This window comes from Oncorhynchus keta, chromosome 23 (genome assembly GCF_023373465.1).
Source record: "Oncorhynchus keta strain PuntledgeMale-10-30-2019 chromosome 23, Oket_V2, whole genome shotgun sequence".
In the NCBI taxonomy this organism is placed as follows: domain Eukaryota; kingdom Metazoa; phylum Chordata; class Actinopteri; order Salmoniformes; family Salmonidae; genus Oncorhynchus; species Oncorhynchus keta.
Window position 1 is genome coordinate 13,890,410 of NC_068443.1, and position 27,938 is coordinate 13,918,347.

General features: G+C 43.3%; 2 protein-coding genes across 9 annotated transcripts in view; both read left to right on the plus strand.

The window, feature by feature from the left end:
* The first annotated feature begins 1,060 nt into the window (after positions 1 to 1,060).
* On the plus strand, positions 1,061 to 4,213 carry erich2 (glutamate-rich 2). 3 transcript variants are annotated; one of them, XM_035764128.2, is made up of 10 exons: positions 1,061 to 1,265; positions 1,550 to 1,589; positions 1,716 to 1,752; positions 1,870 to 1,906; positions 2,053 to 2,092; positions 2,207 to 2,354; positions 2,643 to 2,770; positions 2,950 to 3,007; positions 3,471 to 3,542; positions 3,766 to 4,213. In XM_035764128.2, the coding sequence occupies exons 1-10, from the start codon at positions 1,258 to 1,260 to the stop codon at positions 3,960 to 3,962; spliced, it is 765 nt and encodes a 254-aa protein (XP_035620021.1). In that variant the 5' UTR covers positions 1,061 to 1,257; the 3' UTR covers positions 3,963 to 4,213. The 3 variants fall into 3 exon arrangements, with proteins under 3 accessions (XP_035620021.1, XP_035620018.1, XP_035620017.1); XM_035764125.2 differs by having other exon boundaries at positions 1,873 to 1,906; positions 2,577 to 2,770; XM_035764124.2 differs by having other exon boundaries at positions 1,062 to 1,265; positions 2,577 to 2,770.
* Positions 4,214 to 4,403: 190 nt separating this feature from the next.
* The window catches only part of gad1b (glutamate decarboxylase 1b), a 35,565-nt gene continuing 12,030 nt past the window's right edge, over positions 4,404 to 27,938 (plus strand). Inside the window, exons 1-7 of one of the 6 annotated variants that reach the window (XM_052476457.1) lie at positions 4,404 to 4,606; positions 4,988 to 5,142; positions 6,754 to 6,898; positions 8,786 to 8,839; positions 11,180 to 11,332; positions 11,530 to 11,772; positions 13,254 to 13,344. In XM_052476457.1, coding sequence (XP_052332417.1) covers positions 6,823 to 6,898; positions 8,786 to 8,839; positions 11,180 to 11,332; positions 11,530 to 11,772; positions 13,254 to 13,344 — 617 coding nt within the window. In that variant the 5' untranslated portion in view covers positions 4,404 to 4,606; positions 4,988 to 5,142; positions 6,754 to 6,822. Of the gene's footprint in view, positions 4,607 to 4,987; positions 5,143 to 5,240; positions 5,510 to 6,753; positions 6,899 to 8,785; positions 8,840 to 11,179; positions 11,333 to 11,529; positions 11,773 to 13,253; positions 13,345 to 27,938 lie in introns of those variants that run through there. The other 5 variants (XM_052476459.1, XM_052476455.1, XM_052476458.1 and 2 more) reach the window with 5 other exon arrangements.

Genomic DNA, 27,938 nt, shown 5'->3' on the forward strand with positions numbered 1-27,938 from the left:
GGCCGTCTGCAGGTCTATCTCTGGAAGACAGCAGGCTACAGCCTGGCCGTCTGCAGGTCTATCTCTGGAAGACAGCAGGCTACAGCCTGGCCGTCTGCATGTCTATCTCTGGAGGAGAGCAGGCTGCAGCCTGGCCGTCTGCAGGTCTATCTCTGGAAGAGATCAAGCTACAGCCTGGCCGTCTGTAGGTCTATCCCTGGAAGAGAGCAGGCTACAGCCTGGCCGTCTGTAGGTCTATCCCTGGAAGAGAGCAGGCTACAGCCTGGCCGTCTGTAGGTCTATCCCTGGAAGAGAGCAGGCTACAGCCTGGCCGTCTGTAGGTCTATCTCTGGAAGAGAGCAGCCGTCTGCCGCAGTAGGTGGCTGAGAGAGAATTTCATTTAAACAGTACCACATCTTCTGCCTACCTCAGAGGCTTAGATGCTGTACTTTAAATCAGTGTTTCTTTGCACCCTTCCCTCCGATGGTCAGCTGACACAAATGTACTCAGTGCTCATGCTACGTTTCATCTAAGAGTAGAATCATAGCTTGCCAGTCCATGCTTTAAATAGGGTTGATAAAGTCTGCTTTACAACTTGTACTTGTTTGGCGGTTCTGTTGTTGTTTAACCTAATACCCTATATGAGGAGATTCATTTGTGTTGTTTCAGCTGATTGTATCAACTGTCAGCATTCTATACTTCCCTATTTCACTTTTCACCTGGTAGCCTATATCTCTCAAAACACACACACACACACACACAGTGGTGACAAGGTCAAAATTATTTCGTTCTGCCTCTGAACAAGGCCCACTGTTACCTGGCCGTCATTGTAAATAAGAATGTGTACTTAATAAAAATAAATAAAAACATGAGAGAGGGGAGGGAACAGAGAGACAGGACATTATCATAACCTTTTATCATGATATTCTTACCCTGACAAAACGTTTTGTGAGGTGGTCCTGGGCTTTATGTGTGGTTTGTGTGACAGTTGACAAGAAAGCAAGTGAAAGCGCCACCATCATAGAACAGCCGTTACGTAGCACCAGGGCACTCACGTGGGGCTGAAGGGGGGAGTTCACCCGTTGTCATGGGAATGAAACTTTGTTTTCTCCCTCTAGTGTTTTATGAGCCACTAAACTTGCAAGCAACACCGTGAGCTAGATAATGTTACTACGACTCCATCGATAATACAAAGCAAAATATTGTTTCTTATAGAAATATTTATTGTTAAACTTTATCGGACTGCTCCGGGTTTGGTAGTAATCGAGAATCGGCTAGATGAGCAGGTGAGCCAGCAAGCTATTCAGCTGAGCATTACAGTAGCTAGCTAACGTAGCTAGTTATTAACGTGAGTTATTGGTTACAAATATGATATGCCAATGTGACAAACACAGTGCTTGCACAATGAATCGCTGATATGACAGACACATTTCTTTCAAATGAGACATTGTATCCAAGAGGTATCAACTAGAACTACTATTATTAACGTATTAGTTAGGGGAGGGGAGTGCTTACATGTAACGACGTTTGCTCGCTGTCAGTCTTAAGTTTCTAATGTTGTTGTTTCCAGACTTGAATGTGTGGGTTCTTCCAAGGTTCCACAGAAGCAGGTAAAACGTGTTTATTTTGTCAAAGACATGATGAAACAAGACATGTTGGGAAGATGATTTTATTTCAGATAAATATTTCATTTGTATGAAATACATATATTCATATTTTCCCTGCTTTTGATATAGGTGGCCCCTGCACTTCTTGAGACACACATGCCTAAAGGTATGTAGGCCTGTGTAAAGATCTGGTATGCAGGGTGAAACAAACAACCACTGCTGTACTTTCCATTCTACTCTGACCTGGATATATGACACCCTCCCTTTCTTCTTTTGATTCTAGAAGCTGTGGGAGCCAAGTATTTTACTGCCGCACCCCGGTAAGAATTTACAACAAGACCAGTCCTAACTACATCATAAAACATCTGGCATGGTGTTGAGTTTCCATGATAGAAAGTTGCACATCACAAGTTGATGTGATGCAAACATTTACATATTTTTGTGTGTGTTTTTTGGTATTTTTCAGAAGTAGCCTTCCTACACAAGCAGTATCAAATCCTATGAAGGTCGGTAAATCATCTTTAAGAAAGCACAAAACCCCTAACCCCCCAAAAAAGAAAACCCTAAGCTATTGCATTTATCATTTATTAGTCTGTATATCTAATTTGTTTTCCACCCAGGTCACTCCACCTGGGAGATTCAACGTGCTCTGTGCAGGAGGTGTGAATAACATTAGTGTTGGGTTCGCTGGACCTCCTGTGATCCTCAGCCAAGACCTGAAGATGAAGGATAATAAGAAATCACAGCAGTCGGCTTCAGCTGTTACAGGTCAGTAGAATATGACAGGACTACTAGAGTAGAAGAGCATTCCCACTGGGCTCACGTTGGTTGAATCAAAGTTGTTTCCACGTCATTTCAATGAAATTACGTTGAACCAACATGGAATAAACGTAGAATTGACATCTGTGCCCAGTGGGTTGTTATAGATAGATTGGTAGATTGAAACAGAGAATGACTGCTGAAAAATGATGATGATGTTTTGTGGGGCAGGAGGAAGAGTGTTTGTGCAGCCACAGGCCCAAACTACCCCCTGCTCTATGTGTGTTCACCCTCCAGCGGAGCCCCTCCCCCCTCTTGAACCAGAAGGGGAGGAAGAGCACACTGAGGAGGAGGATGATGATGATGGTGAGGCAGATGATGATGAGGAGGAGGGATACAGGGCTCCACTGGAGCTGATGGCTGAGGTAAATTAACTCTTCAGTTCATGTCAGACCAAGTCCCACATTAGACTGACTAAAAATTAATACATTCATATCAGATGTAATTTTCCCTGATTAATGGAGGAATTCAGATTGCTGGTTAACAATGAGAGGCTGGGTCTGCCTGGATGGACTGTGACACCCATCTGTGTCTGTGATTTCAGTTCCTCAAGTCTGTGATGGATAAAGACTTTGTGCTGGCAAAGAAACTGTGTCAGATGAGTAAGTTCTGTCATCCAGAGACTCTGGGTTCGAGCCCAGGCTCTGTCACAGCCGGCCGCGACTGGGAGGTCCATAGGGGGACGCACAATTGGCCTAGGGTCATCCGGGTTAGGGAGGGTTTGGCCGGTAGGGATATCCTTGTCTCATCGCGCACTAGCGACTCCTGTGGCGGGCCGGACGCAGTGTACGCTGACCGGGTCACTAGGTGTATGGTGTTTCCTCCAACACATTGGTGCGGCTTGGTTGGGTTGTGTTTCGGAGGATGCATGACTCTCAACCTTCGTCTCTCCCGAGCCCATACAGGAGTTGTAGCGATGAGACAAGACAGTAACTACTAACAATTGGATACCACGAAGTTGGGGAGAAAAAGGGGGTAAAATGTGTCTCTCATTGCATCAATCAACCAAATAATTAATTAATTAGCCAACCAGATGATTGATGTGTCTATGCTCTGTTCTTCCAGTTCTGGTCTATGAACCAAATAATCCAGAAGCCAAACAGTTCATTCCTCTCATCCAGGAGAGGCTGGAGAGAGGTGAGTGGCTCCCTCCAAATCATGCACATGCACAAAAAGGTTATTGTGGGAGAAGACTTTCGGCCACTGTAGCTGTGTGACAATTGTTGGAAGTTGGATTCAAGTGGTCACATTAACCCTAGTTCTGGAGAGTTACTATGTGTGCAGGCTTTTGTTCCAACACTGACACATCTGATATAGCTCATCAAAGTCTTTGCTTTGTTCCTATGCAATGTTCCATCAGAGCAAGAGGAGAAAAGCCAAGATGATGATGATGATTGTTCAGACTCCGGTGATGAAGATGACTCTAGGAGTGATCAAGACTCTCCTCAGAGTTCAGACAGCTCCTCCTCCTCTTCCTCCTCCTCATCGTCGTCAGATGAGGAAGAGGAGCAGGAGAGGAGACACAAACCATGTCCACCCTCTCACCTTTCTCCATAGCTGTCAGTCACCAGCACACTGCCCAGTCTGACAGTGGAAATATCAGTTAGTTTCTTTTCCTTTTGTATGAGTATATATATATATATATATATATATATATATATATATATATATATATCAATTGTGTCACTATTTTACATTTCACATTCGCACATTTCCTTGGTGAGGCCATCACAGCATACATGGTTTCCTCATCACCACGTCCCTGTTTAATCTTCATGTAAATTACACAATAAAGTTCAGCATCATGACATCTGTGTATTTCTGGTTTCTTCTACACAAGGGTTTGTTTGACAGAAGTACTCAAGGACTAAGTGGAAACGTACTCTACATTTCTAGTACAACCAGTATTATTAATAGACCTTTCAACACCTCTACATTTCAACATAAATGCAATGACACAGATCATTTTTTAAATGCCTGTTAATTTCTGAGGAAGTTGAGCAACAATGATCTCTAAAAAGTCCTGACGGGGAAGAGAATAAGTAGAGGGAGAGCAGAAAAGAAGGAGATTATTGAAAGAGGACTGAGAGGGTGAAAGAAGAGGCATTTGGCAGTGGAGTGGACTGTGGAGAACACTTCCCATTGGAGCCCTGCTGCTTAGGACCTTGAAGCTTACAGGTGAATTCCCGAAGATCCCTCAGGTGTGTACCATGGCTACTCTATTTTAGTTTGTTTTCTATTATTCAGCCTATAGGCCTAGTCTAGGAGGTATGGGATATTTTTTTCTCCAGTTTCAATACAGAATAGATAAGAGCTATTACATGACTTTCACAATTTTTGGAAATAAACCACCAATGCTCCTTACCACATAGATCTATCAGCGTAGTCGTTTCTGCCACCTCGTGGTCTAGAGCCAACATATCCTTCCCAATCTAGGTGCAAGTGACAAAAAAAAAACCTCCTCTGTTGTTTTTGGTCGTTCCCTAAGATCACCTTTTAGCTCTAAGTTAGTAAGTAGCCTATTGAGGACGTGATGTTTATCAAACTTCCCAAGAGTGACACTTGGTGATTTTATCTTACAGGAGATAAAGGCATTTCTCATGACCATCACACCTTCTGAAGAAAAGTCTCCCTGTGTCACAGAAAAGGGGACACGTCAGTGCTTCTACACCTGCATTGCTTGCTTTTTGGGGTTTTAGGACAGGTTTCTGTACAGCACTTTGAGATATCAGCTGATGTAAGAAAGTCTTTATAAATCATTTTTGATTTGATTTGATTTGTCAGGAAGTGGGGAGGTTTTCGTATGCTTTTTTTCTGTCACGAGCAGCAGAAGCTTAATTTAGGGAAGTAATGCTATGACTCACACGTGCGTGAGGGGATAGGCGATTCACGCACTAATAAATATATTAAAAATGAAATATTCTTGAGGGAAAAAGGATCACTGGCACGCTACTGGATGTAATTTGTCTCGATGTCGTTATTCTGGTGTTGTTGGCATTGAACTGTCTTGCGTCTCAGAACGTTGGGTGGATAGAGAACTGTAATTCGGTTGTTTGGTGGTAGTTTCTCTCGACAAGACAACCTGTGCACCCGCAGACGGTAAGGTAGCGTATTGCCTCCTAGCGCCAGCGCTCTCACGTTTCCAAACAGCTTTTTTTGTAATAGGTCTATTGATTGATTTGTCCATAATAGTGAGATATTTGCATTTATTTTTTTAAAGATAATGTTGCACAGCGCCCAGCAACTGCAACATTTGTTGCGATCCACATTCTTATTGGGGTCGAAAATAGGATGTGATTGGTTAGAAAGGCATAAATATTTTAACAAACGACCTGTCGCTTAAATGTTCGGATTTCCAAATCTCACTTGTTCAAAAGTGTGTTACTATGACATGTTAATAGCAATGGCAGTCTTTTGTTATTTATTAACCTATATGAGTGGCAGGATTCATTCATTAGCCTTACTATTTATTATCAATAATGACATTAACTGATGCTGGCTTCACTGTTATTCAAAGATCATCATAATTGAAAAATCGATATGCTTTATGTCAATACATTTTCCAACGGATTTCAGTAGAATATCATTGATCAAGTGTCTGTCAAATATATTATTTTTTCTTACAATACCCAGATTTGTTTGAGAAAATTAGTCAAAGAATTCCATAGCGCGTAATTCTGAAAGGATATTTCGTTTAGCATATTCCTAATTGTGAATAGGTCTGATAAAGATGATTTGTTTGAGGATTAGACGTATTTATTTGCTTTATATTGAAGACACGAAGACCTTTGTTTTCGTTCTCTTTGATCAAAAAGTAGACTGGACAGTCTGGTGCTCTTCGCTTAGCTTGAGCGCCCAAGACTGATGTCTCAGAGATGGGGATGATTTCGCTCTAATGACCCATAAAAACGTCACTGGGGACAAGGTTCTATGTCCAATTTACTGCTTAAAACATGTTTTTTTCGTTAATGTATATAAGGTAGAATATAGTGGCTATACATTTGTCAGATTTGCAGCCTTTATTTTGGTCCAATGGAATTGAATGCACGCGATATTATCGTTCAAAAGCATTTATCTCCCCTCGGCATGTGCATGCAGCTCGCAGCCTATTGACGTTCGAGAATAAATGATTCCGATCGTAGAGGCAGATAATAACAGCAAATGATGCATCATCCTCTCCCTTCACTGCACTGATACTAAAGCTCAATTTCACTGATCAAATTCAGCGTAGGTTGCCTATTTTAGGCTATTCCAAATAAATAATGCATATCTTTCAGAAATAAATGCAGTTATTTATTTGTTTAATATCCAGAGCCATCAATCTTAACCCTTGGCCGTTTGTTTTCAGAAACCGGTTGGATATTTCCGTTGAGAATCTGATAAGAATCCCGGAGCGCGCAGGAATAACAGAGGACTAATGGCCACGTCTGAACCGACAGCCACTGGCGGGGACCAGGACCCCAACTCAGCCAATTTACGACCTTCGTCTACAAGTAAGTCTCTCCATTCTCTCTCTCCCTCTCCCTCCCTTCCCCTCTGCCTGATAAAAATGAGTCTCACTCGGGCTTTTTACCGTGTGGGCCCTGTCGTTAATCATTCCGGTTAAAAACAGAGCTATCACAGCTGCCTGCCGCTGTCTAACGGATCAGCGGCGTGCACTGAGAAACGGACCTCCTGTAATCGCCTCAAAGAGCGTCGTTATAATGTCCTCAGCGCTATGGATCCGGAAAGGAATTAGTTATGGAATATAAAATATACAATTATTTGGAATAACCCTATCGAATTTCCTTTTGCTTTTTTGCTTCTTTTTTTTAACCAGACCTATCAAATAATGGTTTTAAAATATGTATGTTGTAAAGCCTATAACCAATAGCCTAAATGTATGTTCATGCTATTATTTATTGGCTAACGATATTTTGAATTGCAAGCATTTCAATTCAGATTTTTTTATTTAAAAAATAATAATTTATCCCCTCAAAATCCTTGCATCATGTAGTCAGTCCTCCATGAGAGAGCTGTTAACCGCGCAATTACGCAGGGAATGGCTGGTAATTGCAGCCACTCCGGTGTTCGTGATGATGGCTTGCACTCGTTTTGTAGAGACCCGCTTGGAAAATTTAGCCACGGAACACTGAGAGAAGGGGACATTTAGAATCGGATTACTGATATTAGCATATTTGTCTAGCCTACCACTGAAAGTTACATTTTCGTAAAGAAAAATGACCCAAACCCTCCTCTCTACAGCCCTAGCCATATTTCGTTTGGAAAATGTATAGGCTTGAGGGCTAGTTAACCAGCTAACGTGTCTGCCATTGACCTAATATGGAAAAATGGCATCATAGGCTAGAACAGTAATACCGTCTGACATTTTTTCAGGTTTGACAGAGTGCACAATGGCTTGAAAAAGGCTGTGATGTTGTTTTTGTGCTCTGCCTGTTTCTCTGCTGCTGCTGTTGGATGTTGCTATTATCTCGCTGCCACGCTCTGTCTCACTCGCGCTGACCTGAGGCGGCTCGTGGTGTCTGTGTGTGAGTGTGTCTCGGGGAGCGCTCGCCTTCATGCGCTCTGAGTGACACCTCGAGCCGTTATGTCTGGGTCTTGCATCCTAGACAAATAACACCATCATGAAGCTCATATGCATATAGATATGCCTTGTTACCGTCCCATCGCTTTGCTCTGTATGCTGGAGTTTTTGTGTTGCTATGATGGCATTCTCCATCATACAATTCCAAAATAAGGTAGCCTATTAGCCTAGTTTTCACTATACTGCCTGGTGTGTGTGTGTGTGTGTGTGTGTGTGTGTGTGTGTGTGTGTGTGTGTGTGTGTGTGTGTGTGTGTGTGTGTGTGTGTGTGTGTGTGTGTGTGTGTGTGTGTGTGTGTGTGTGTGTGTGTGTGTGTGTGTGTGTGTGTGTGTGTGTGTGTGTGTGTGTCTGTGTGCGTGTCTGTGTGTGTGCGTGTCTGTGTGTGTGTCTCCGAACAGCCAACTAGACATCGCCAGCTCCCGCCAGTCAAATACTGTGTTTCACCTAATTAATATCTGCTCTCTTTCGCGAGGTCATTTCACGGGTGTTTATTTCAACCCGCCTCTCGCCGGGTGCGTGCCAGTATTTATTAAATCGGTGAGCCTCTGATGGCCCATTATGATTGGACTGTGTGGATTCGGACCATTCGAATGTTGAGGAATAATAACCGCGAGATAGGGTGAAGTTCCCCAAGACAAAGATCTACTGCTGCAAATATCTGCTTCATGCTTCTTCACTCCGTTGTGTCATGCATTGCCATACGCTTTATAAAAACTCATCCGCTGTCACCCAAATCACACTATTCATATATTTCAGAATTTGATTTTCAAACGTTCTCCCCAAACATTCTGTTTTAGACTATGACGCGTGGATGCAAGGCTGCACGCGGAAACTGGGTTTGAAGATCTGTGGTAAGTTTTAGACCCATAAACCATCATGGATACTATATCCCGGACTGTCACTCCACATTCTCATCTCCTAAAGGTCAGTTAGCGATTAGCTTTAGGCCACGCGATGTGCGCCGGGGTTCCGTCGCCGACCACCCCATGTCTCTTCCTATCCATATCTCTACAGTTAGCTAAGGATAGGATGTAGGCCCACAATACGGCAAGTAACAATATGCCTCAGAAATATAGAAACATGTCTAAACAAACCAGAGTTATCGCGAGATGGATGTGTCCAATATAGGCTAATTGTTTTGTATGCTGAGTTAGCTGTTAACATGTTTTGTGCATATTGGCTAGGCCTAAATATTGCACCTTCTATTAGCTTTTTATTTTATAAAGGCCTTATCATAGATTTTTTTTAAATAATTAATTTCCTCTCCTTTCCGTTTGGAGGCGACTATGGATTTGGGTCCCTTCATGCAAAACTGATTTATTTTTATACCACCTGCGAGCCTTTTCAATGAAATGGGACGATGTCGATGAGATGACGTGGAGTTTAAGGTTTGGTAAATATGGGAGGTTCCATAAGGTCTCTGTTATCCAATCAAGCCAAGGTGAAACGATTGAATCCAGTGTTTTTCCAACAGGATTCTTAGACGATCTGTTTTTCCTGGGCACTATACGTCGAGGATGGTTTGACGTCAGTCAGCATTCACACATTGAGAAAAATATCCTTTATTTTAAAAATCCTTCCTACCTTCACTGTCAGACCTACATATTGTTTTGTGGCAGGATTTGATAATGTCAAGAATGTCAATGTCATTTAATAGGAAATGTAGGCATTGTTATCATGGCTTCAATCCAAACACAAAGAGGGGATGTAATTAGCCTAAAATAAATGGATTTCAACTCGAAAGTTACGATGCAGGCCTATAATTCGTACCGAGGGCCAAAAGAAGTAGGGCACCTGCCCCTTAATGTGGAGCACGTCCCCTAGCCGGAGAATAATAACACAATTTAACCACCCTCGTAAACCTGAACATAACCTTAATAACGAACTAATTCACCACAATGCACGAAGAAACATGTTTTTTAGATCAACTGATTTACTCGTTTTATAGAGGACATTGTTTTGGCCCGAATGAGTCATTTTCACATTTGTGTGCGTTGTGCATCAGGCCCAATAATTTGCATAGCCTACCGTATCATTTGAATATGTGGACATAGGGCTAAGTGCTTATAGGGTACTTTTATGCACGATAAAGACATTATTTCGTTTCTATAAAAAATATAGCTTTGTGCTCGAGTTTGAAATATTTTTTTTATGAGGAGGAAAAAACAGAACAGTGACAATGGTCATCATAAAATGGTTCCGAGTGTTAGATTTTGTTCTATGTCAGTGTGGATTTACAGCCCATAATAGTTGTCAGGTCCTATCAATCAGTAAAGAAATACGCCCTGTGGATGAAGGAAGATTAACGAGAACCATATCAACCGGTAGCTTTTTCGAGGCCGCTGCTCTCGTGAGATAATAAGTGCCCAATGTGCCAACCGAGATTAGCCGAATACATTTTAATGGAGCTCTGAAACAGAGATAGCGTTTGAGAGAGCCTTCTCTCTGTCTTATTCGATATTGCAAAAACATTTTTAATATCATATTTTCATAGAATAATCTACTGAAAACTGCACGATGTGAAAATAAGTATTTAAATCCTTCCATAATTATTAAGCCTAAAATGACCTTCTCTGGTGGTAGCCTGCTAGGCTATAGGTTTTTCTCTCTATTTGTTTTCTAAGATCAATGGGCTATTAATAGACACGGACTTTCATTAACAATAGACTAACCTATCCAGAGGCCGTAAAATATCTACATCCTTCATTAACTCCACTCCATAATATCTGCTCTATGAGTCGATAATGACATGGACGCTGCGCCGGGCCCTCCACACAGTCCCTGCACGCTCAGGCGTGAAAAGTCCGGGGGGACAGGAGGACATTCACCGCTGGAATAAATTGGGTATTTCTCGCTCTCGCATGACTGGGTTATGGGTGGATGTCACCGGGCAGGGTAGCGCCTGAGCCTGCCTGGCCTGTGAGCCTGAGGGCAAGACACCCATGCAAGCACACACACACACTACCCTCTTCCATAAAATTGATCCAAAACCCATCCACTGAGGGGATCACCACCCGGGGTTACAAGCGCTGTCTGGGAGAGGACACCATAAATAATGTGTTGCCTTTGTAACATACATAGATAAACTCAGGTCTCTGAATAGAAGTTATTATAGGGTTATTATCTAGCGATGTTGGGCAGTGGTAACCGAGCATGTTCCCCTTCTCGTGCCCCTCTGTGTAACACCCTAGGGTTCCTGCAAAAGAACAACAGTCTCGGGGAGGAAGGCCGGCTCGCAGGCTCACTCTCAGAACGCCAGAAGAACCTGTATTCCTGTGACAACAGCGACCGGGATGCCCGTTTCCGTCGCACTGAGACCGATTTTTCCAACATGTTCGCGAGAGGTGAGAGATAACGAGTTCATTCTTGCTAGACTTTTAATATAACCCTACACGTTAGTTTTCTAATTCTTACATGTTCTAACATGTAGTGAACCGTAGCCTAGGCCTATATTTATAGGCCTTCTTCTGTAAAAGGGCGTCCAGCCTCTACTTTCGATGTTCTTTTTGTTTTGTAAATGCTTTTTCCGTTATTCTTCTAGACTTACTTCCCGCCAAAAACGGAGAAGAGGCGACTATGCAGTTCTTGTTGGAACTTGTGGGCATCCTCACCAACTACGTCAGGAAGACGTTTGACCGTTCCACCAAGGTTCTGGACTTCCACCACCCTCACCAGCTGCTCGAGGGCATGGAAGGATTCAACCTCGAGCTCTCTGACCAGCCAGAGTCCCTCGAGCAGATCCTCGTGGACTGCAGGGACACGCTCAAGTACGGCGTGCGAACAGGTAGACTACTATACTGGCCACAACTAAGTTACATGAAACAGGATACAGCTTTAAACCAGACGTTTCCTTTTCATGTTTTCATGACAGTTTGTGTGCATTAATTACATTTCAAATATTTGCATTTCATATATTTCCAATTGTGCAATTCCTTCCTTAGTTCTTCCTTTGAGCAGTTTAAATGAGTGTGAAAAAAAAGAAGTAAAAGTCTCACCAAGCCAGGCAGACTAAAATCTTTTACCATTGGAAAAAGCATTAGCCTATACATTTAATTAAGATAGGCTTTTGTTTCTCTCCTTCCTTGATAGGAAATTACATGAGAAACAAAGACGTTTCATTCTGCTTTTTTAGGATACATTCCAATCCAAAACAACCAATATTGCAGTTGGCTTAAATGGTTAGCTTAGTCTACATGAAACTTGACCAACCGGTAGGTCTATTGACTACAAATATTTCCATGTTGTTTAGGCTTTCTAAAAATGTTTAACGCACCTTTGTATATTTTTTTTTAGATATGAACATTTCTTCAGACGTTATTGGGATACAGTTTGTGTTCTCTTTATCACAGTGATCTGCTCGTGTTCACAACACTTGAGCAAAATGGAATGCTACACAAAACCATTTAAGCATAAGCTGTTCCCTTGATCAGTAACATCCAATCACAATGACGGGTGATTGTACGTACCCCTGGTAATTCTCCTTCCTTGATTTTATTAAACCAAGTACCGCCCGCGGGGACGCAAGCCTGCGTGGGAATTTACAAGCCGTTAGGAACGACAACAGTCAAACTGTCCTTTGGGTTTACTTCCTAAAGACCTTTAACTCAATTCATTGGACATTTACACACAAAGTGACGATAGTTTAAAAAACATTGTCGCACGATTTACGAGTTTGTCTGAATCAATTAGCCTATGGCAGTTGAGTCTCATGCCTTCATTCTAATGACGCTATCACGGGCGCTGTCCACGGCGCTGAAATATAGCCTATCACGCGGGAGCAAATCCACTTCGCTTTCGTATCTCTGATATTGCGCTCTTTAGTTAGTTAGTCAGTCCGTTCGTCTAGGGGGCTACATGACATAAATACAATTTTAGTAGCCTAGTGATGTTTGTTGTTGTTGAATTTCATTCAAACATAACGTCAAGCTCTGTGAGCATCTAGGCTAGCCTACTCTAAATGTCATGTAACCTTGTTATCAGTGGATAAGTGTCCCCATCTAGTACCTCGAAGGCAAACGTTCCACTGCATCTCAGGTCCCAATGGGAATACAGCAAAGAGTGAATGTGGGAGTTTCAGAAAATAACGTGTCTGAGTTCATATCAAATGGTTTGTTTTCATTACAGGAAAGAACACACACTGTTTCAACCCTTGTAGTAGATGTGTGTTTTTACAAGGTTATAGAAACCTTGCAGGCAAATATCCCAGTATGTTTAATTTTCATTTGTAAAGTCCCATTCAGATAGAATCTCTTATCTCTGTCCCAGGTCATCCACGGTTCTTCAACCAGCTGTCTACGGGGCTGGACATCATTGGGCTGGCTGGGGAGTGGCTCACCTCCACAGCCAACACCAACATGTGAGTCATACACTGCTGTTTTTGTGTGCCTAAAGGTCTGTCGACATCACTGTGCTGACTAGCCGACATTTTCAGGATTCTTGTTGGTATAACGATACAGTCGGAAAGGGAATATGAGGATTATAGTTTGCGAGAAAGCCCCAGTGGGTTGTTGTTGACATTTCAAGGATTTACGCCATGTAGCAAAAATAGAATCAAATCATTAGTTCTCAATTAGTGTGGCTCTCCTCATATCTGCTCAGTTACAGTACCTTGGGGTTGAATGAAGGCCAAGGCCTTTGATTGGCTAGGTTAGAGAGGTTTAAGATGGCGGTCATATCGGCTTGTTATATAAAATGTTTGTTTTTTCATGTGACTGCTGTTCGCACTGTACCAACTGTGTATTGAACAGCAGCCCTGAATACCAAACATCTCGGAAAACACGCACACACCTACACACACACTCATGCACACACACACACATACACACATGCCCCATGGGCTGGTTAGATTGTATATTGATCAGAGCTCAGTGTCATGGTGGTCTAGTCTGATAGAGGTTATGAAGCCCTGCAAAGCTAAACAACACCAGATACAGGACACATCATACAGGACCGTGAGTGTGTGTGTGTGTGTGTGTGTGTGTGTGTGTGTGTGTGTGTGTGTGTGTGTGTGTGTGTGTGTGTGTGTGTGTGTGTGTGTGTGTGTGTGTGTGTGTGTGTGTAGGTGTGTGTGTTATCTGAGATGTATAGTATAGGCTACATAGGCTATGGCTATGGAATGGGCCTACCATTGCAATTGTGACATTGGCTACTACAACATACATATTAGCCATAGCCTTGTCACTTAATATCACCAGTATTACAATAAGTGCTCTATAAAGTGAAAGCATTATTACTACTCACCAATATGTAAGCTAGGACTATTAGAATCATGCCACTTCACATGCGCATTGATTCTGTCTGCAATTTTCTGCCAGGCTCCCTCTCTGGCTTTTGCGATGACGGATGTATGACTTTTTTAGTAAATGGAACATATTTGTTATATTTTGTTCAAATTGTTTCTTGTTCTAGAGTAGTGAAATTTTGGTCTCTTTCTTTTGACTCCATATCTATCGTTTTCTCCGTCATCGACATGTGGACCTTTTTGAATGTTGTGTGCTCGCGCCAGTTGTCAGATCAACCAATCTGCGCTTCTCTTAGTCTAATAGCTTAAAGGGGAAGCAACCGTTCTGGAACCAATAAATCCTGGACTCCCTCACGTGGTTAAGACAAGCCGGATATGTTCAGGAAATCCTGAATTTGTTAAATCATCTTTCTGGAATACTCCTCTGGACTACAAGAAAGACCATAACAACACAAGAAGAGAGGAAACATGTGTAAATAACACAAGACAGGACTATGAGAGACCAAATGAATAACAACAACACAAAACAGGACTATCTATGAGAGACCAAATGAATAACAACAACACAAAACAGGACTATCTATGAGAGACCAAATGAATAACAACAACACAAAACAGGACTATCTATGAGAGACCACATGAATAACAACAACACAAAACAGGACTATCTATGAGAGACCACATGAATAACAACAACACAAAACAGGACTATCTATGAGAGACCAAATGAATAACAACAACACAAAACAGGACTATCTATGAGAGACCAAATGAATAACAACAACACAAAACAGGACTATCTATGAGAGACCAAATGAATAACAACAACACAAAACAGGACTATCTATGAGAGACCAAATGAATAACAACAACACAAAACAGGACTATCTATGAGAGACCAAATGAATAACAACAACACAAAACAGGACTATCTATGAGAGACCACATGAATAACAACAACACAAAACAGGACTATCTATGAGAGACCAAATGAATAACAACAACACAAAACAGGACTATCTATGAGAGACCAAATGAATAACAACAACACAAAACAGGACTATCTATGAGAGACCAAATGAATAACAACAACACAAAACAGGACTATCTATGAGAGACCAAATGAATAACAACAACACAAAACAGGATTATCTATGAGAGACCAAATGAATAACAACAACACAAAACAGGACTATCTATGAGAGACCACATGAATAACAACAACACAAAACAGGACTATCTATGAGAGACTAAATGAATAACAACAACACAAAACAGGACTATCTATGAGAGACCAAATGAATAACAACAACACAAAACAGGACTATCTATGAGAGACCAAATGAATAACAACAACACAAAACAGGACTATCTATGAGAGACCAAATGAATAACAACAACACAAAACAGGACTATCTATGAGAGACCACATGAATAACAACAACACAAAACAGGACTATCTATGAGAGACCAAATGAATAACAACAACACAAAACAGGACTATGAGAGACCAAATGAATAACAACAACACAAAACAGGACTATCTATGAGAGACCAAATGAATAACAACAACACAAAACAGGACTATCTATGAGAGACCACATGAATAACAACAAGAAGACAGGACTATCTATGAGAGACCACATGAATAACAACAACACAAAACATGACTATCTATGAGAGACCAAATGAATAACAACAACACAAAACAGGACTATCTATGAGAGACCACATGAATAACAACAAGAAGACAGGACTATCTATGAGAGACCACATGAATAACAACAACACAAAACATGACTATCTATGAGAGACCAAATGAATAACAACAACACAAAACAGGACTATCTATGAGAGACCACATGAATAACAACAAGAAGACAGGACTATCTATGAGAGACCACATGAATAACAACAACACAAAACATGACTATCTATGAGAGACCAAATGAATAACAACAACACAAAACAGGACTATCTATGAGAGACCACATGAATAACAACAAGAAGACAGGACTATCTATGAGAGACCACACGAATAACAACAACACAAAACATGACTATCTATGAGAGACCAAATGAATAACAACAACACAAAACATGACTATCTATGAGAGACTAAATGAATAACAACAAGAAGACAGGACTATGAGAGACCAAATGAATAACAACAACAATGCAGGACTATCTATGAGAGACCACATGAATAACAACAACAATACAGGACTATGAGAGACCAAATGAATAACAACAAGAAGACAGGACTATGAGAGACCAAATGAATAACAACAAGAAGACAGGACTATGAGAGACCAAATTAATAACAACAAGAAGACCGGACTATGAGAGACCAAATGAATAACAACAACACAAAACATGACTATCTATGAGAGACCAAATGAATAACAACAACACAAAACATGACTATCTATGAGAGACCAAATTAATAACAACAAGAAGACAGGACTATGAGAGACCAAATGAATAACAACAACACAAAACATGACTATCTATGAGAGACTAAATGAATAACAACAACAATACAGGACTATCTATGAGAGACCACCTGAATAACAACAACAATACAGGACTATCTATGAGAGACCAAATGAATAACAACAAGAAGACAGGACTATCTATGAGAGACCAAATGAATAACAACAACAATACAGGACTATCTATGAGAGACCAAATGAATAACAACAAGAAGACAGGACTATCTATGAGAGACCAAATGAATAACAACAACAATGCAGGACTATCTATGAGAGACCACATGAATAACAACAACAATGCAGGACTATCTATGAGAGACCAAATGAATAACAACAAGAAGACAGGACTATGAGAGACCAAATGAATAACAACAAGAAGACAGGACTATGAGAGACCAAATGAATAACAACAAGAAGACAGGACTATGAGAGACCAAATGAATAACAACAACACAAAACATGACTATCTATGAGAGACCAAATGAATAACAACAACACAAAACATGACTATCTATGAGAGACCAAATGAATAACAACAACACAAAACATGACTATCTATGAGAGACCAAATGAATAACAACAAGAAGACAGGACTATGAGAGACCAAATGAATAACAACAACACAAAACATGAATATCTATGAGAGACTAAATGAATAACAACAACAATACAGGACTATCTATGAGAGACCACATGAATAACAACAACAATACAGGACTATCTATGAGAGACCAAATGAATAACAACAAGAAGACAGGACTATCTATGAGAGACCACATGAATAACAACAACAATATAGGACTATCTATGAGAGACCTAATGACTGCCTCACCTGGTTCACCAACTACTTTGCAGACAGAGTTCAGTGTGTCAAATCAGAGGGCCTGTTGTCCGGACCTCTGGCAGTCTCTATGGGGGTACCACAGGGTTCAATTCTCTGGCCGACTCTTTTCTCTGTATATAGATCAATGATGTCGCTCTTGCTCCGGGCGATTCCCTAATCCACCTCTACGCAGACGACACCATTCTGTATACTTCTGGCCCTTCCTTGGACACTGTGCTAACTAACCTCCAAACAAGCTTCAATGCCATACAACACTCCTTCTGTGGCCTCCAACTGCTCTTGAACACTAGTAAAACCAAATGCATGCTTTTCAACCATTCACTGCCCGCACGCGCCCGCCCGACTAGCATCACCACCCTGGATGGTTACAACCTAGAATATTTGGACAACTATAAATACCTAGGTGTCTGGTCAGACTGTAAACTCTCCTTCCAGTCTCATATTAAACATCTCCAGTTCCATCCGTTTTGTTACCAAATCACCTTATACCACCCACCACTGTGACCTGTATGCTCTAGTTGTCACGCCTTGGTCATTGTATTTTGTGTTTTCGTTATATATTTGTTCAGGCCAGGGTGTGACGTGGGTTTATTGTGTTGTCGTATTGGGTTTTTTGTAGGCATTGGGATTGTGGTTGATTCGGGGTGTGTCTAGTTTAGGCTTGGATGCCTGAGGCGGTTCTCAATCAGAGTCAGGTGATTCTTGTTGTCTCTGATGGGGAACCGTATTTAGGTAGCCTGGGTTTCACTGTGTATTTCGTGGGTGATTGTTCCTGTCTCTGTGTAGTGTTCACCAGATAGGCTGTATTCGTTTTCGCGTTCCGTTTGTTGTTTAAGTTATTTCATGTATCGCGATTCATTTATTAAAGACATGAGTAACCACCACGCTGCATTTCGGTCCGACTCTCTTTCAACGAACGAACGCCGTTACAGAATCACCCACCACACACGGACCGAGTGGCGTGGTAACAGGCAACGACAGCAGGAGCAGCGAAAGGAGGCACTTACGAGAGCTGAGAGACGCTGTTATGAGTACGTTATGGATAGCAGAAGTATGGAGTATACGACGTGGGATGAAATAGACAGGTGGGCGGCCGACCCAGAGAGAGTGCCGGAGCCCGCCTGGGATTCGCTGGAGCAGTGCGAAGAGGGCTATGGGAGAATGGAGTTGGAGAGGCAGACACGGCGGCGCAGAAAGAAACCCGAAAGTCAGCCCCAAAAATGTATTGGGGGAGGGCTCAGGGAGAGAGTGGCAAAGTCAGGAGTCAGACCTGAGCCAACTCTCCCTGTTAATCGTGAGGAGCAGCGATCAAAGGACTTCTGGACTCGGGAGGAGATATTAGACGGAAAAGGACCCTGGGCTCAGCCTGGAGAATATCGCCGTCCCAAGGAAGAACTGGAGGTGACAAAAGCGGAGAGGCGCTGGTATGAGGAGGCAGCACGGCGACGCAGATGGAAGCCTGAGAGTCAGCCCAAAAAATGTATTGGGGGGGGCTTACAGGGAGTATGGCTATGCCAGGTAGGAGACCTGCGCAAACTCCCTGTGCTTACCGGGGGGCTAGAGAGACTGGGCAGGCACCGTGTTATGCTATGGAGCGCACAGTGTTTCCAGTGTGGGTGCATAGCCCGGTGCGTTTCATACCAGCTCTTCGTATTGGCCGGGCTAGAGTGGGCATCGAGCCAGGTAAGGTTGGGCAGGCTCGGTGCTCAAGAGCTCCAGTGCGCCTGCACGGTCCGGTCTATCCAGAGCCACACACCAGTCCTCCGGTAGCAGCTCCCCGCACCAGGCTTCCTGTGCATGTCCTCGATCCAGTATCACCAGTTCCAGCACCACGCACCAGGCCTTCAGTGCGCCTCGCATGTTCAGCACAGCCAGAGCCTTCCTTCCCTCCTGCGCTGTCGGAGTCTCCCGCCTGTTTAGTGCTATCAGAGCCTTCCTCCTCTACAGCCCTGCTGGAGTCTCCTGTCTGTTCAGCGCTATCAGAGCCTTTCTCCTCTCCAGCGCTATCAGAGCCTTTCTCCTCTCCTGCGCTACCGGAGTCTCCCGCCTGTTCAGCTCTTCTAGAGCCTTCCTCCTCTACAGCGCTGCCGGAGCCTCCTGCCTGTTCAGAGCAGCCTGAGCTGCCAGTCTGCATGAAGCAGCCAGAGCTGCCAGTCTGCAAGGAGCTGCCAGTCTGCAAGGAGCTGCCAGTCTGCAAGGTGCTGCCAGCCTGCATGGAGCAGTCAGAGCTGTCAGCCTGCATGGAGCAGTCAGAGCTGTCAGTCTGTATGAAGCAGCCAGAGCTGTCAGTCTGCATGAAGCAGCCAGCGCTGTCAGTCTGTATGAAGCAGCCAGAGCTGTCAGTCTGCATGAAGCAGCCAGAGCTGCCAGTCTGCAAAGAGCTGTCAGTCTGCAAGGAGCTGCCAGTCTGCAAGGAGCTGTCAGTCTGCAAGGAGCTGTCAGTCTGCAAGGAGCTGTCAGCCTGCATGGAGCAGCCAGAGCTGTCAGTCTGCAAGGAGCTACCAGTCTGCAGGGAGCTGCCAGTCTGCAAGGTGCTGCCAGCCTGCATGATGCAGCCAGAGCTGCCAGTCTGCATGGAGCAGCCAGAGCTGTCAGTCTGCATAGAGCAGCTAGATCCGCCAGTCAGCCATGATCTTCTAGATCTGCCAGTCAACCAGATTCTTCCAGATCTGCCAGTCAACCAGTCTCTTCCAGATCTGCCAGTCAACCAGAATCTTCCAGATCCGCCAGCCAGGATCTACCGGAGCCTACTACCTGCCTGAGCTTCATCTCAATACTGGGCTTTCTCTCAGTACTGGGATTCCTCTCAGTACTGGGCTTCCTCTCAGTACTGGGCTTTCTCTCAGTACTGGGCTTTCTCTCAGTCCCGGGCTGCCCCTCAGTCCCGAGCTGCCCCTCAGTCCCGAGCTGCCTCAGTCCCGAGCTGCCCCTCAGTCCCGAGCTGCCCCTCAGTCCCGAGCTGCCCCTCAGTCCCGGGCTGCCCCTCAGTTCAGTGGGGTTCTGGGTGAGGACTATTAGGCCATGGTCGGCGGCGAGGGTGGATTATCCCAGGACGCGAAGGGGAGGAACTATGACATTAATGGAGTGGGGTCCACGTCCCGAGCTGGAACCGCCACCATGGACAGACGCCCACCCGGACCCTCCCTATGGTTGTGAGGTGCGTCCGGGAGTCCGCACCTTAGGGGGGGGGGGGGTTCTGTCACGCCTTGGTCATTGTATTTTGTGTTTTCGTTATATATTTGTTCAGGCCAGGGTGTGACATGGGTTTATTGTGTTGTCGTATTGGGGTTTTTGTAGGCATTGGGATTGTGGTTGATTAGGGGTGTGTCTAGTTTAGGCTTGGATGCCTGAGGCGGTTCTCAATCAGAGTCAGGTGATTCTTGTTGTCTCTGATTGGGAACCATATTTAGGTAGCCGGGGTTTCACTGTGTATTTCGTGGGTGATTGTTCCTATCTCTGTGTAGTGTTCACCAGATAGGCTGTAATTAGGTTTTCGCGTTCCGTTTGTTGTTTTGTATTTGTATAAGTTATTTCATGTATCGCGATTCATTTATTAATGAATGCTTTTTTTATGCTGCCGTTTTACGCTGCCGTTTTATGCTGCCGTTGACTGGAACGAATTGCAAAAATCGCTGAAGTTGGAAACTTTCATTTCCCTCCCCCAACTTTAAACATCAGCTATCTGAGCAGCTAACCGATCGCTGCAGCTGTACATAGTCCATCTGTAAATAGCCCACCCAATCTACCTACCTCATCCCCATACTGTTTTAATTTACTTTAATGCTATTTTGCACACCAGTATCTCTACCAGTATCTCTACTTGCCCATCATCATCATCATCATCATCATCATCATCATTTATCACTCCAGTGTTAATCTGCTAAATTGTAATTATTCGCTCCTAGGGCCTATTTATTGCCTACCTCCTCATTCCTTTTGCACACACTGTATATAGACTTTTTTTTTTTCTACTGTGTTATTGACTTGTTTATTGTGTTATTGGCTTGTTTATTGTTTATTCCATGTGTAACTCTGTGTTGTTGTCTGTGTCACACTGCTTTGCTTTATCTTGGCCAGGTCGCAGTTGTAAATGAGAACTTGTTCTCTACTAGCCTACTTGCTTATTATCTTGGCCAGGTCGTAGTTGTAAATGAGAACTTGTTCTCAACTAGCCTACCTGGTTAAATAAAGGTGAAATAAAATAATAAAAAAGACCAAATGAATAACAACAACGCAGGACTATCTATGAGAGACCTAATGAATAACAACAACAATGCAGGACTATCTATGAGAGACCTAATGAATAACAACAACAATGAAGGGCTATCTATGAGTGACCACATGAATAACAACAACACAAGACAGGACTACTGATGAGAGACCAAAATGAATAACAAGCAGAAAACTTGAGCGTGCATAACTAGACCCCCATCAGAGTTGGATGGGTTCCGCTGGTATACAGCAATCTTTAAAAGCTTCTTAAGGATCGGTGTCCCGCACGCGGGTCAAGTGGAGGGTGCGTAATTCAAATAAATTTGAATAGTTATTATAGCCGTTAAACATTTAGGTACATTTAGGTCTTCTATCCGCTGAAAGCTGCAATTCTTGTTCATCTAAGTGCACTGTCCCATTTACAGTAGCTATTACAGTGAAAACATGCCATGCAATTGTTTGAGGACGGCGCCCCAGATCCAAATACTTTTCCACCGGCACAGGTTTCATACATTCACATATAAAGATTAAATATTCACTTACTTTTTGAAAATCCTCCTCTGATTTGTCATCCAAAGGGTCCCAGAGATAACATATAGTGTCGGTTTGTTAGATAAAATCATTTTTTATATCCCAAAAAGTCTGTATAGTTGGCGCCATCAATTTGAGTAATCCACTCGTTCAACTTGCAGAGAAAGGAATCCGAAAAGCTACGCCTAAACTTTGTTTCAACAAGTCAAAATACATTTGCATTTACTCCTCAGACACACTAAAATGTAATAAAAAAATAATATTTATTTCGGAAATAAGTATGTTCAATAGGAAACTATTGTGTCCACATACAAAAACTCATTATTTTATTTGTTTTTGAAGTTGCAGGCCTGAAACTTTGAACATAGACTGCTGACACCCTGTGGAAGGGACCTATTTTACAATATGAGCTCTCATTTCTAATAGGATGTTCTCTCAACAAAAAAATAAAATCAATTCAGGTTGGTTTTTCTTTGGATTTCTCCTACTATACCTATTGTGTTATATTCTCCTATATGATTTTAACATTTCTACAAACTTCAAAGTGTTTTCTTTCCAATGGTACCAATAATATGCATATCCTAGCTTCAGGGCCTGAGCTACAGGCAGTTTGCTTTGGGCACGTCATTCAGGCGGAAATTGAGAAAAAGGGGCCTGATCCCTAAGAAGTTTTTAATTCATACCACAGATTCTCAATTGGATTGAGGTATGGGCTTTGACTAGGCCATTCCAAGACATTTAAATGTTTCCCCTTAAACCACTTGTGTGTTACTGTAGCAGTATGCTTAGGGTCATTGTCCTGCTGGAAGGTGAACCTCCATCCCAGTCTCAAATCTCTGGAAGACTGAAACAGGTTTCCTGCAAGAATTTCCCTGTATTTAGCACCATCCATCATTCCTTCAATTCTGACCAGTTTCCCAGTCCCTGCCGATGGAAAAACAAACCCACAGCATGATGCTGCCATCACCATCACCCTGGTGTTCTCAGAGTGATGAGAGGTGTTGTTTTTGTGTCAGACATAGCATTTTCCTTGATGGCCAAAAAGCTCAATTTTAGTCTCATCTGACCAGAGTACCTTCTTCCATATGTTTGGGGAGTCTCCTACATGCCTTTTGGCGAACACCAAACGTGTTGGCTTCTTTTTTTCTTTAAGCAATGGCTTTTTTCTGGACAGTCTTCCGTAAAGCCCAGCTCTGTAAAGCCCAGCCCTATGGACAGATACTCCATTCTCTTCTGTGGAGCTTTGCAGCTCCTTCAGGGTTATCTTTGGTCTCTTTGTTGCCTCTCTGATTAATGCCCTCCCTGCCTGGTCCGTGAGTTTTGGTGGGCGGCCTTTTCTTGGCAAGTTTGTTGTGGTGAAATATTCTTTCAATTTTTTTAATGGATTTAATGGTGCTCCGTGGGATGTTCAAAGTTTCTGATATTTTTTTATAACCCAACCCTGATCTGTACTTCTCCACAACTTTGTCCCTGACCTGTTTGGAGAGCTCCTTGGTCTTCATAGTGCCGCTTGCTTGGTGGTGCCGCTTGCTTAGTGGTGTTGCAGACTCTGGGGCCTTTCAGAACAGGTGTATATATACTGAGATCCTGTGACAGATCATGTGACACTTAGATTGCACACAGGTGGACTTTATTTAACTAATTATGTGACTTCTGAAGGTAATTGGTTGCACCAGATCTTATTTAGGGGCTTCATAGCAAAGGGGGTGAATACATATGCACGCACCACTTTTCAGTTTTACATTTCTACATTTTCTTTGAAACAAGTTTTTTTTTTCTCACTTCACCAATTTGGACTATTTTGTGTGTCCATTACATTAAATACACATACAATTTCATTTAAATTACAGGTTGTAATGCAACAACATAAGAAAAATGCCAAGGGGTTGAATACTTTTGCAAGGCACTGTACATGACTACAAGAGAGATCCCAGACAATCCAGTGTCACAACACATGGTTATGAGAGACCAGACATGTTACAGTTTTTCTCAATTGCTAAAACACTAAAACCCATTGGCTGAACAAAGTTCTCAGTTGCCTGGACTCATTTAGCTAATTATGCAGTCTGTTGTCAATACCTTAAACCATTTCACATGATAAAACACAATTTGCAGATCTCACTTAGACTTTACAGCAAAACTCTAAACATATTCTCATTCTCAAAACACATTCTGCACTCTAATGCACATGTCATCCATACTGGTAAACACAAGTGGCAACAATCAAATACAAATAGAGAACATATGTCATTGATTGAACACAACCACTCAAAACTGATTTAACCTGTTTCAAATGATGCGACACAACCAATATAAGCCAGTTCAGAGAGCAAACAGGTTGTTGAAGGTGGGAAGGAGAAAGTCTGAGAATGGATACTGTAGTACAGTGCATTGTAGGCTGTATACTGTACAAAGGATGAATTGTATGGCCTGAACATTGTGCTTTCCATTTTTTAACAGTACTGACTGCTCAATATATTTTGACTGGTTGCAGGTTCATATCAACAAAGAACAAGATGTACAGTATCACAGACACAAAGGACAAGTTTGTGAGATGCAGGGTACAGTACTGTAAAAATAGGGGTACAAGGAGGAGGAAGAACAAAAAACAAAATTGCAAAGAGCAAAGCAGAGTAGTAATTTCTGATCAATTTTGAGCTACTGTGATAGAACATGTTTTCGTTCATCAAAAGACAATGACGGAAAAATGTTTTTTTTAGATAAGAAAATGTTCTCCCTGAGAATTGTATGTTTTGAACAATGTGTTTTCTATTTTTCGGTGTATTGTTTACTGACTGCTTGAGAGTGTATATCATTTTGATCAAATCAAATCACATGTATTTATATAGCCCTTCGTACATCAGCTGATATCTCAAAGTGCTGTACAGAAACCCAGCCTAAAACCCCAAACAGCAAGCAATGCAGGTGTAGAAGCACGGTGGCTAGGAAAAACTCCCTAGAAAGGCCAAAACCTAGGAAGAAACCTAGAGAGGAACCAGGCTATGTGGGGTGGCCAGTCCTCTTATGGCTGTGCCGGGTGGAGATTATAACAGAACATGGCCAAGATGTTCAAATGTTCATAAATGACCAGCATGGTCCAATAATAATAAGGCAGAACAGTTGAAACTGGAGCAGCAGCACGGCCAGGTGGACAAGGGACAGCAAGGAGTCGTCATGTCAGGTAGTCCTGAGGTAGTCCTAGGGCTCAGAGAGAGAATTAGAGAGAGCACACTTAAATTCACACAGGACACCGAATAGGACAGGAGAAGTACTCCAGATATAACAAACTGACCCTAGCCCCCCGAAAACATAAACTGCAGCATAAATACTGGAGGCTGAGACAGGAGGGGTCAGGAGACACTGTGGCCCCATCCGAGGACACCCCCGGACAGGGCCAAACAGGAAGGATATAACCCCACCCACTTTGCCAAAGCACAGCCCCCACACCACTAGAGGGATATCTTCAACCACCAACTTACCATCCTGAGACAAGGCCGAGTATAGCCCACAAAGATCTGAGGCGAATGGTTCATTTTGCAAGAGGAGTCAGAGGTTATGTAAATAGTGCTTGAAGATGAGGTTTTGTGTTTAATGTTTTCAGGAAATGGAGCACGGTTTCAGAAATTGTGTTTTAGCAATTAAGAAAAACTGTAATAAAACAAGGTAGTGACAGAACAAGATTAAAGTTTAGCCAATCACCCTGCTAGCCAATCACCCTGTTGGAACACGGGAACCATGCACTGAGAGTGAGAGAGAGAGAGAGAGAGAGAGAGAGAGAGAGAGAGAGAGAGAGAGAGAGAGAGAGAGAGAGAGAGAGAGAGAGAGAGAGAGAGAGAGAGAGAGAGAGAGAGAGAGAGAAATGAGAGAGAGCGAGAGAGAGAGAGGGAATGAGAGAGAGCGAGAGAGAGATAGAGAATGAGAGATAGAGAATGAGAGGGAGGGAATGAGAGGGAGAGAGAGAGAGAGAGAGAGAGAGAGAGAGCAAGGAGAGCGAGAGCGAGAGAGAGCAAGGAGAGCGAGAGCGAGAGAGAGCAAGGAGAGCGAGAGCGAGAGAGAGAGGGAATGAGAGAGAGAGGGCATGAGAGAGAGTGAGAGGGCATGAGAGAGAGAGAGAGGGCATGAGAGAGAGTGAGAGGGAGAGAGAGAGAGAGAGAGAGAGAGAGAGAGAGAGGGAGAGAGAGAGAGAGAGAGAGAGAGAGAGAGCAAGGAGAGCGAGAGCGAGAGGGAATGAGAGAGAGAGCAAGGAGAGCGAGAGCGAGAGGGAATGAGAGAGAGAGGGAATGAGAGAGAGAGGGAATGAGAGAGAGAGGGAATGAGAGAGAGTGAGAGGGCATGAGAGAGAGTGAGAGGGAGAGAGAGAGAGAGAGAGAGAGAGAGAGAGAGAGAGAGAGAGAGAGAGAGAGCAAGGAGAGCGAGAGCGAGAGAGAGTGAGAGGGCATGAGAGAGAGTGAGAGGGCATGAGAGAGAGAGAGTGAGAGGGCATGAGAGAGAGTGAGAGGGCATGAGAGAGAGAGGGCATGAGAGAGAGAGAGAGAATGAGAGCGAGAGCGAGAGAGAGGGAATGAGAGAGAGGGAAGGAGAGAGAGCGAGAGAGGGAATGGGAGCGAGAGAGAGAGAGGGAATGAGAGAGAGCGAGAGAGAGAGAATGAGAGAGAGCGAGAGAGAGAGAGAGAATGAGAGCGAGAGCGAGAGAGAGGGAATGAAAGAGAGGGAAGGAGAGAGAGCGAGAGAGGGAATGGGAGCGAGAGAGAGAGAGGGAATGAGAGAGAGAGGGAATGAGAGAGAGAGAGAGAGAGAGAGAGAGAGATAGAGAATGAGAGAGAATGAGAGGAGGGAATGAGAGGGAGAGAGAGGGAATGAGAGAGAGAGATAGAGAAGGAGAGTTGGAATGAGAGGGAGAGAGAGAGAGAGAGAGAGAGAGAGAGAGAGAGAGAGAGAGAGAGAGAGAGAGAGAGAGAGAGAGAGAGAGAGAGAGAGCAAGGAGAGCGAGAGAGAGAGAGCAAGGAGAGGGAAGAGAGAGAGAGGGCAGAGAGAATGAGAGAGGGCATGAGAGAGAGTGAGAGGGCATGAGAGAGAGAGAGAGAGAGAGAGAGAGAGAGAGAGAGAGAGAGAGAGAGAGAGAGAGAGAATGAGAGAGAGAGTGAGAGGGAAATGAGAGAGAGAGAGAGCGAATGAGAGAGAGAGAAAGAATGAGAGAGAGAGAGAGAATGAGAGAGAGAGCGAGAGAGAGAGAATGAGAGAGAGAGAATGAGAGAGGGAATGAGAGAGAGAGAGCGAATGAGAGAGAGAGAGAGCGAATGAGAGAGAGAGAAAGAATGAGAGAGAGAGAAGAATGAGAGAGAGAGCGAGAGAATGAGAGAGAGAGCGAGAGAATGAGAGAGAGAGAGAGAGAGAGAGAATGAGAGAGAGAGAATGAGAGAGAGAGAATGAGAGAGAGAGAGAGAGAGAGAGAGAGAGAGAGAGAGAGAGAGAGAGAGAGAGAGAGAGAGAGAGAGAGAGAATGAAAGAGAGAGATAGAGAATGAGAGATGGAATGAGAGGGAGGGAATGAGAGGGAGAGAGAGGGAATGAGAGAGAGAGGGGGGGGAATGAGAGAGAGAGGGAGGGGGAATGAGAGAGAGAGAGAGA